The 10892-nt window shown below is 41.2% G+C and overlaps 1 protein-coding gene across 4 annotated transcripts in view; it reads left to right on the top strand.

Annotated features, from left to right (window-relative positions):
• Positions 1-10892, top strand: part of LOC102369897 (septin-2) — a 62324-nt gene that overhangs the window by 22203 nt on the left and 29229 nt on the right. For all 4 annotated transcript variants that reach the window (XM_006021533.3, XM_006021532.3, XM_006021534.3 and 1 more), the window contains 2 exons: positions 7436-7570; positions 8043-8160. In XM_006021533.3, the coding sequence (XP_006021595.1) occupies positions 7436-7570; positions 8043-8160 (253 nt within the window). The remainder of the gene's footprint in view (positions 1-7435; positions 7571-8042; positions 8161-10892) is intronic.

The following is a 10892-nucleotide window of genomic DNA, read 5'->3' on the forward strand; positions in this document are numbered from 1 at the left end:
CTTGCATTGTATTTTCATTGAACAAAATTTAGACTGTAATGAAGAATACAGTTGGTTGCTGTATTTTGTTTTCCTTTCTTTCTATGCAGTGCTTTGCAAGATGACTATAACGTGGAGGCAGTTAACTTCTTTTACAATCTTTCTGAAATTAATGTGGAATACATTGGTTGAAAAGTTGAAAGCATAGTGGGAATAGTGTTTTCAGCTTCGTTACATTCACCCAGTGATGTTAAGCTAATTAAAATTAATTGTGACATCAGATTAACCGTAAGGTATCCTTCTGGACTGCAGTATGCTCTTGCTCATTTTCAGTACTGGTGACTTCCGTTGCAGTTAAAACCTCCTAAGCCAGCATATTGTGTTACATTAAGATCATCTTCCTGTTGATTGTGTTATAATGCCCTTTGTTTATTCTGTAAAGATATTTCTTAGAGGCCTACGTGTTTTCCCCCTTCTGGAGAGGCTTGCCAAGCAAGGTGGTTCCATGGTGATTCAGACATGTCTGAATAACATAGCAGAGAATTCTGTACTAGGCTTTTGGTACTAGTTCTCAGAACAGTTTGAAGTACACAATAGAAACCAAACCATTTTCCTTCAACATAGTGCAACACATACTTCTAGTTTCTTCTCCTCCTGTCCCCCTTTCCTTCAGTCTATATTAGAGACCATAGATTTTATTTTTTAAAAATTTGAAAAGGACTACAAATGATAGTGCACAAAACGCAGGAAAGCAATATGCATTATACAGTGTAGTGCACACATTATTCCTGTCCATAAAGGTTGGTGTGTAACAGTAAAGGTGATTACAACACAGTGTCTCCTGGCTTTTACAGAGCTTTTGCTAAGGTATTGTGCAATTAGCTGGTTAATTGCACAATTAACTGATACTAGTTACACATGCAGAGTACCAATATCCATAAAAAGGTCCAACCAGCTACCAAGTTGCACGTTTTTGAGGTGTAACTTTATAGCTGGTTGGTACCCAGCTGTAATTTGCTTGTGTAGCAGGGTCTCCCCTGTGGTTGGGAGCCATGTCACCTGACTGAGCTCCCAACTGCAGGGGTCCACCATGCCCAGCTGGGGCTGGAAGTCCTGCAGCTGCGGACCCTAGGTCCTGGCAGCGCCCTGTAGCTGCCAGGGCAGGGAGTACCACAGCTGCAGGTGCTGGGTCCCAGCTGTGGGTCTCCTGGTACTGGGACCCAGCCTGGTCCTGACAGTTGCGGGGCATGGCTGTGATTTCCCATCCCTAGGGGTTTCATGCACCTTTGAAACTGGGAGATTGCAGCAGCTGCATCTTCTAGCTATGGGAGCTTGCTTCTTGCCAGTGCTGGGGAAACCTGGGACTGGGCTCCCCCTACATCAACAGAAAGGTGCAATGGGATCTAATGCATGATCCCACAATCACGGCTCCTGCTATGCGTGTGTGATTCTGTGGACTGTGCATTAGATCCCATTGTACCTTTACCTGCATGTGTAGAGGGGTCCAAGGCAGCTGTGGAGAGGGGTAGCAGAGAAGTGAATTACCTTTCTTATCCAAAGGGGATAGCCTATGACAGCAGTACCTCCCATTGACTGCTACTAGCACTGAGTACAAGCTTTTAACTTGCTTACTTTCTCTCACTGCTTATCCTCATTGCTTCTTCCTGAAGTACAATTTGCTGCTGTAAGGAATTACCAGCAGATGGTGCTGGTCTGGAATTAGGTTTGTGAAAACACTTGCTTCTGAATTAGCATAAGTAACTGTCATTTTTTTTCTGATGGTATTATAACACTATACCCACAGTAAATTATATGTTTGCATGGAAGGTGGTAAAAGGTAGCAAAATGTCAGGAAACCACTTCCAAAAGGCTAATGCTAACTCTTTAACAGTCTTTGAATACTTTCCGCATAGGCATCCTATGTACCTGCTTTTTTGTTTTCTGTCCTGTTCATTGACTGGCTTGCCATCCTGAAAGGAGCAATAACAATTTGTATGAGTTGGGAGAAGGTTGTCAGCAATGGCCTTTGACCAAGAAAGGACAGCAGCTTTGGTGTGGGAGGGGAGGCAGTAAATTAGGGAGGATGTATTCTTTCCCTTTTATAAAGCTGTTTCTGGAATTTACACAATAATGTATTACAGAGAGCATTTTAAACATCTATAAGAAGAGATGGGTATTGTCTGTCTGTCTCACTTACCTTAATTTTTATCATCAGTTTGTCTTGTAATTATCTATACAGCTTCCTTTTCCATTTGCAATGGTTGTAGTGACTGATACTACTTTTTGTAAATCATTTTAGGTGGTACCAGCAGCATTGCTTATCATTTCTTTTAAAAGGACCTGTTATCAGTTGATGATAACTTTGACCTTTTGCTCTGAAACCATAGAATCCTAGAAAGCTAGGGTTGGAAGGGACCTCAGGAGGTCATCTAATCCAACCCCCTGCTCAAAGCAGGATCATCCCCAACTAGATCATCCCAGCCAAGGCTTTGTCTGGCCGGGTCTTAAAAACCTCCAAGGATGGAGATTCTACAACTTCTCTGGGTAACCTGTTCCAGTGTTTTACTCCCTCCTAATGAGAGAGTTTTTCCTAATATCTAACCTAAACTTCCCTTTCTGCAGCTTGAGACCATTGCTCCTTGTTCTGTCATCTGCCACCACTGAGAACAGTTTAGCTCCATCATCCCCTTTGGAGCCCCCCTTCAGGTAGTTGAAGGCTGCTATTTTAAATACCTCCTCAGTCGTTTCTTCTCCAGACTAAATAAGCCTAGTTCCCTTGGCCTCTCAAGTCATTTACCCCAGCCCCCTAACTATTGTTCCAGGTCAGATGTTTGCATTCATCTTAAATATTAAAAGTCTCTGAAGAAAGGATCATCTGGACAAGCTCGTCGGAAAATATTTGGATTTTTTTCCTTTTAATTAACCACCTTTGACTTGAAGTCTGGGTGCTTATATGTTTTCAATCAGGGACTCAAAATTCAGGAAGAATGTTATCTGCATGTTAGGGATCTTTGCTGTTACAGTTCAGTGAAAAAAGCCCCCAGATGGCCAGATCATAAGTTTCTGAAAAACTCCACTGTCTTGCAGGGGAACAGAAAATAAGAGTCGGGGTAAAAGATACTGGTGAGGGGAAGGGAGGTAAGGATTTGGATGAGGAGCCCAAGAGGAGAGAAAGGGAGATGACCTAGGGAAGAAGAGCTAGAAGAGGAGAAAAGTCTGTGACTACTAGAGATGGGTTCCAATCTGAGTTATGGATTTCCTTTTCTGTAGCCAACAAATGTTTGTTGAATTTGCTGGCAATATATTTATTCCACCCTCTCTAGTTGCCGGTCTGCATGGGATATTGCAGCTTATTACTGCAACCAGCAGCAGCACTTGCTTGAATGATGGATGTGTAAAAGTGCCAACCCTGCTGTTGATCCATGTATTGTCCATATGCTATTGTGAAGTAGTTAGCTTTTAGCTAGCTTTAAAAAAAAAAACCCCAAAAACCTAGGAAGTGACAGGCAGTTGAAAGTTAACAGATGCCAGATTTAAGAGAGCCAGCTTTGTAGTGCTAGCATTCCTTAAATATCAGTTTTGTGTGCAACTCTTATGTCTTCAGTGTGAAGTGAGGGCAAGGATTTTACACTGAGATTTTTGTACCTAGAAGAGTGCTCTGCAGTTTTCACACTTACTAAATACACCCTTTGTTGCAGGAAGCAGTCATGAAAGGGACTCCTGACAACTTTACCGCTAACAAATTTGGTTGTTAGATACTGTCCATGTATTTTTTGTTTTATCTTTGCTGCAGTGTGACAGAATACTCTTAAATACAACACTCAGTTACTGATAACTATTACTTTTTGTTATTCCTGGCTTTTGTTAGGTTGGATCTGTGTTTTTTGGCAGCTTGGGAATATTTGTCATTTTTCCCCAATGAACTATTTAAGTGAAATGGTCGCGTTGTTTGCTGTATAGTACAGGATATGCTGTCTTCTAAGTAACGATAGCCCTGGGGGGTAAAGCCAGGTGTTTCCCGGAAGTCAGAAGGTACGGGACACTAGCGCTACATTTATAGGAAAAACTATAGCAGTTAGTACTAGAAAGCTGCACGTAAACTAATTATGTTGCCAGACAGATTTGTGTGTGTTGCTTTTTCCACTGTTTGTACTTGGTTTCTGTTCTAATACAGGTTTCTCTCAATTTATGCAGTGCATGCATTCCCAGAAAACTGCGCATAAATAGAGTTCGCATAAAGGGAACCCAGTTTACAATGTAAGAAATAGGGATATGTTCTCATGGCAGTGAAGGAGGGAGGGAGGAAGGCTTGGACTAGGGGAAGGGCCGGGGGATGGGTGTGGTGCAGCCCATCAGCTGCTTCCAGAGTTGCAGCAAGGAGCAAAGTGGAGGGAACTGTCAGTGGGTGCGGGGTGTGGGACTTGGGTGTTTTGCTCTTGCTGCAATGTGCACCCTGGGAGGCTGGGGGGCTGTGCTGGGCTCTTCCCGGGGGTTGTGTGCCCCCAGATCTGTGTGTGGGGCAAGAGCAGGTGGCACTGGGCTCTTCCTGGTGCTCAGGGTGGGCAGCAGTGCTGGGAGGGGGAGCTGCTGCCACCCCAAAACTTGCTGTAGCCGCCCCCTCCCCCCCGGCTCTTCCAGCGCCACTGCCAAGCACTGGGAAGAGTCTGGTGCTGTCATGGGCCCCAGCCTGCAGCAGCAGCCTACTCTCATCCCATGTGCAGATCTGGGGGCACACGCCCCCCAGGAAGAGCCCAGAGCAGCCCCCCAGCTCGCTGCCTCCCGGGGTGCACATAGCAGCAAGAGCTGTGCTCCCCTGTCCCGCACCCTGCACCCACTGACAGTTCCCTCCACTTCGTTCCCTGCTGCAGCCCTGGGCCTCCGCTTCTCCTCACTTACCCCAGCCCCTGCTGCAGCAGCCCCAGGAGCACCTGACGCCAGCTGCCTGCAGTCGCTGGACTGCACTGTGCCCCGAGCCCCCTGGGGCTCCTCTTGTCCCCACTCACCCCAGCTCCTGCTGCAGCAGACCTGGGAGTAGCCAGCACTACCTGCATGCAGCATGGCACGAAAGCCCAGGAGCTGGGGTGAGTGTGACGCCCCGGCAGGGTTTGGGGCACGGTGTAGCCCAGCGGCTCCAGGCAGCTGGCGTCGGCTGCTCCCAGAGCAGCTGCAGCAGGGGCTGGGGTGAGGGGGCCCCTCTCCCCACAGACTTACCTGCTTGGGGGGGGGGCACCTATGCCAATTGCATGAGAGTGAATTTACTTTGCCTATAACAAATTTTGATTATAAAAAGGGTTGTTACATAAGAGCAAACTTGCATATACAGAACCCGCATAAGGCGAGGGAAACCTGTATTCATGTCTCTTCAGTCTCATTACCTTTCACCATCATAAATAAGCTGTCTGGAGATCAACAAGAACGTAAGATTTTTTAGGAAAGAAAGGATTTCTTAGGGTGATACCTTGTATTGGTCCAACTGTGTAGTTGGGATAGAGTTAGACAAGCTTTCCAGTGCAAGACATTCTTCAGCAGGTCTGACCAGAACGAGTTAGGTACAGAATAATAAAGAACAGTTGTCGGAGGGGGTGAAAGAAATTCCCAGGGGTAGTAGAAAAATAAGTAGCAGAAGAAAAGCAGCTGGTTTTAGTGGAAGATCAAGTGGGCCTATCAAAAGGGAGGTGGGTGATTCTCACCTTTCATGTGTGAAAAGAATTCAGGAGTCAGGTAAAATATAACATACCATACAACCAATATCCGTGTTTAGTCCTTTCTTCCTACTGTCTAGCCTTTTTTCAACATATATGTGCTGCAGCTGCTGCTTTTTTAAACGAGTTTTACTAAGACAATAAAGGTTTGCAAGAACTTTTCAAACTTATTTTAAAGACCTTTTGTCTGCTTTCCAGTGTCTTTATCATCATAAGGCTTATAATTATCATGATACTAAAGATGCACCAAACAGACATTCATGTTAATTCAGTTATTAATACTGTTTGATATGAAGGAAGTATAGTTTTGCAGGTGGATGCTCTTTGAATATACCAGCTTCTTCTGTGTCATCCAAAGTCCTTGTATTTTTAAAAAAAATTTTGATAGGCTATTCTTCTGCTTCACTTAAGTAAAATACTTAGATTTGTAATGTAAAAAATAATAAGAAATGTCTGTAATGCATGGAAGAAATGCCTGTTGCATGGCAGGCTAAATGGATCTGTATGAAACTGAAAAGCATAAACTTTCCGCATAATTCCATTTCCATGTGTGTAAAACCATGATGGAGCAGAGAGAGAGGAAACTCCCTTAATGGGAAATCTGTCCTCGGGATTCTGACTCAGGCCCTAATATTAGATGGCGTCATGATGATATTTCCAGACCTAAGGCTAGACGTCATCTTCCGACTTCATACCTGGATATTTGTTATGATCTTTTTAATGCTGTTCCTGTTTAAGACAAACACCCAGATGACTCGCACTTCTGTAGCACTGGTCTTGGTTATCGAGAAATTGAAGAGAGTACCACTGTGATGGTATTGTAATTTTTATTTCAGCAGAGAAAAAGGTAATAGTAAGTTTTTTAAGATGAGCATATAGTGCACAGATATCTGCCTACTCTTGCATATGTATTCTGTAGGTTCCCTTGCCTTTTCCCCCTCCTTCATTATTTACATTGTAAACACTCCAGAGAAGGAAAGAGTCTTGTTTTGTGATACCTCTACTAAGCTTTAGGGTGCTAGAAAAACAAATCTTTTTGGTATTTAAAAAAAACCCAACCCTTTCATTTTCTCCTTTTAGTAACCAGTGTATATGTGTGTATCAGTGCTTGCCTGCAACATAACTTTATATTTCATTACTTCCTTTCAGTGCGTATGTGAAATTGCTGTGTACTAAGTACAATGATTTTTCTTTGCCAACAAAAGAAGGTTCTGTATGTAGCAAAAAATAGCTTAATAAATCACTTGATGTTTTAGCACATGGCTTTCAAATATATTTAGACTGTATTCAAATAGACTAAAATATCAGAATTTTTGTAGGTAACCCTGGTTTTGAGGTCAGAGTTGTCAAACTGTAAATCAAGAGGATATCCTGGATATGTCATTTGTCAGCTGGTTTAAGAAAAAACAAAAATCTTAAACCCTATGTTCCTGTCTTTGTGTTGTCTCACCATTGAGTTCGTTTCTCTGAACTTGCAGTTGAACTTTTTACCCAAAAGAAGTTAATTTAAAGTTGTGCCGGACATGATTAGACATTATGGGGGAGACTGCATATTGCACGCTGTACAGTTTTCATCTTTATTTTATTGTTCTTATTGTCAGCGGCAGATAGACTATTTGGAAACTGAATTTTCTTTGTGAAAAATGTAATTGGATCTCATATTCCTCCTTTTCTTTTTTCCTTTTTTATCAGAAATTATTAAATAGAACCTCCCCCCCCCAACATATTTAAAATGCCTCTGTTTCATATCACAGCTTCAGAACAATCATCCAGTACATTGACAATCAATTTGAAAGATACCTTCATGATGAAAGTGGTCTGAACAGGCGCCACATCATAGACAACAGAGTCCACTGCTGTTTTTACTTCATATCTCCTTTTGGACATGGGTAAGAAAGTCAATTTGTATTTTACAGCGTTTTGTCTGAAGCATGAGTTTGGTAATTTCCTTGAATTGGAAACTAACCTTCATTTTGATGGGGTTACCTCCTAAATTGTCAGTCAGCCAACACAATTAAAAAAGTCTTTGGATTAATAACTGCCTTTTACTTTGTCCTCATTCCAGTAGGATTTTTATATTGTTGTAGAGGGGTAGATATTAAATTGTTTATTGCCCAGCAGCACAACAATTAGTAGAATGTAGATGAAAGCTTGATTACAATTCAGCTCTTAAACGAGCAACCCAATAAAGGAGTGCTCCAAGTAATTTAATTTTATTGCACAGAGTATTTACACGGTAGCCCTTAATTCAAGGTATCTTTCTTCATTGTTAGTGCAGTAATCACTGATGTGTGCCACTAACCTGTCTGTTTAATTCAGTAGTACCTTAGATTTAGTATAATTGTGCTTTTCTGTTCGTAGGCTGAAGCCTTTAGATGTCGAGTTCATGAAAGCTCTTCATGGAAAAGTCAACATTGTACCTGTGATTGCCAAGGCTGACACTCTGACGCTGAAGGAGAGAGAGAGACTGAAGAGAAGAGTAGGTTTAATGCTCAGGCATCAGAAAAGTGGCTCAGCACAGCTCTCATGCTAAATAAAAATAAAATTTAAGGCTGAAAGTGGATAAACACCCTTAGCCAAGATGCACAGTATTTCTAATGTACGTCCAGGTCCTCCATGCATATAAATTAGGAAAATCCTGTGAAAGTCCATGGTCCTTCATCAGATTACACCAGCAGATCTTCCCATCTTCTTTAAAAATGGCTGGGTTGGTACAAGTCACAATTCGGGGAACAATTGAATTTTCATGAGTTCCTGCTCTTGAATTGGAGCTGCAAGATTATTATTCTACAAAAAACTTTGGTTAAATCTTGCTTTTTGGTCATTTTGATGACGCTGTTTAGTTTTAACTCCTCAAAAGCCGTCCAATGTATCCTGTAATGAAGTGCCTTTTTGAAAGCAATCCTTATAAATCATGCCTTGGAACTCGCTGACTAGTAGTATTCTTACAGCTCATATATTTTGTTGCAATTAATAGTCACGTGTACACATTTTTTGTAAAAGTGTACACTCCCAGGGCATCTGTTTTTACAGTGGAAAGATCCCTAAAATACGCAAAAAGCGTAAGGAATAGAGACAATCCAGAATTTCTTTGTTCTCTGCTTTTTATAGTGGTATGTCGTTTTAACAAACAAATCTCACAGAACAAACTTGATTCATGCAGAAGTATACTACATTATTAAATGCATGTGTTGCCTCACTATAAAAACAGAAGTTGGCATCCATACTTCTGCCTGGGTGGGAGTGGTTAAGAAACAAGTAAACAATTCGGTCTTAATTATTTTTGGCCTTTGGGAAGAGGTCAGCACAAACGGTTTAACTTGCTAAAATGTATAATGTAGTTCCAAACCTTTGAAAGTCTAGCTACTGTATATTGTTCTAACGCAAAACATCTCAGTTACAAAATCTCTAATCAGGAATAAGAATCAAAATCTGCCTGTGCTGGCAGGGCTTGGAAGTTTTTATACTTTTTTTAGATGTTTCTGCCACTTGGCGATCAATCTAAGGTAGAATGTTTTTGTTTTGCTTTTTGGATTAAGCAGAAAGATCAGTTGTGGTACATGTGAAGGAAACCCGGCTTGCAGTAATTCCTGTTTTGTCTTGCTGGAATTCAAAGTTATTTTTTAAAACTCTCGAGTGGGAAGAGCTGCAAGGCAGTTTCACAAGCTGTGCCATGCAAAGCTGCTGAGGAAACTTGCTCAGAAGAATGACTTCATGAAAAGGGAACTAATATTTTGCTTTTTTTTTAATTTCCCATGGGAAGCCTAATCTTTAGGAACACAGAACCCTCTGAGGCCAATAAAATTGAGATTTGGAGAAGAAAAATGCTGCTTCATTGTTAAGACCATAAAATACAGTTTGTTTTTATTGCAATTCTTTTTCCTTTCAGGAAAGCACTAAGCTTAACAGCTGTAATATATTATTCTTGCACCCCTTGTTGTTGGCTTTCCCGTTATTGTTTCAGTTACATTTTTATCTTTAAGATCTCAGTCAGGTTAAATGTTCTTTCTTGCTCCATGCATCCACTTTAAAGGTGCACACTGCAGCGTTGCCTCACCTATGCCAGCTGTGCACGTCCCTCTCTTGTGGTGACAGCATAAATTCCAATAAGGCGTTGTCTTCCATTCAGCAAAATATTACTGACTTGTACAGATTTAAGTATCTTTGGGATAGAATCAGTTACCTAGTGTTAAATATTTTGCTTTGGTTTAGATGGGGCTAATTTTTTGCCCTGTTGAAATCTTAGCTACTACAGGATTGTGGACTTGAATGTTGAAGAATTATTTTTAAAACAGAAGCTTATTTAAAATCCTCTTATCTAATAAAAATAAATTTAATAAACTTGAAAGGTTCCTTCGTTTTTGCAGACTAACATTGCCAATTTGAAAACCTAACATGCAAGCCTTTAAACATCCATATTTTTTAATGTCTGGGCTGTAGCTTATTTGGCATTATTTTTCCTTCTTAAAATTGAGAGTCTAGGGATCTCCCTGTAAGCCTGCTGCAGTTCCTGTGGCTTCAGATGCAGTGTAGTCTACCTGGGAAAACAGATGTTTACATTACAGAGGCAGAGAGCTCCTTGGAGATTTCTAAAATGTTCATGACTCTCTTTGCCCCCATATTAACAAATGGTCTAGGAGTTGCTTAAGCTTTAGTTAGATGGTTGTTAACCAAGAGATTTTTCCGCTAGTAGGATTTACTGGCTACTGTTATAACAGGAATCAAGGAAACCCCATGTTACTACATACTGTAGTAAGATATTTTGTTCAGTAGTTGGATCTGCATTATCCAACTTAGTACCTGTTAACTGATCTGTGCAGTCATACCCAGTGCTTAAAATGCTGTAAGTATTTTATGCACAGACTTGAACATTTTTACTGCTGTCATAAGAAGCCTGTGTTTGTTATATTGGGGATATCCGAGCTCTGTCTATGTAGGGCTCAAGCCATTACAGCTGCTCTGCTGTTTGAGATGGGCACTAGCATTGCTAGTGTAGATTCAGCCGAAGTGCTATCAGCTACAATTCTTGAATTATCCTGAGCATCCATGATATAATTGAACGCTGATTTTTTCCCAGGATATTCTTATTAATTTTTTCTGCGAGACTCGGTGCAGTCACTTTTTATTTTATTTTTACCTAAACAAAATCGTCTTAGTGTTGTGGAGGGGAATTAATTTTCTTTGGGTGATGATGGAAATTTCTTCCCTGTT

The sequence above is a fragment of the Alligator sinensis genome, unplaced genomic scaffold (genome assembly GCF_000455745.1).
Source record: "Alligator sinensis unplaced genomic scaffold, ASM45574v1 scaffold570_1, whole genome shotgun sequence".
Lineage (NCBI taxonomy): Eukaryota > Metazoa > Chordata > Crocodylia > Alligatoridae > Alligator > Alligator sinensis.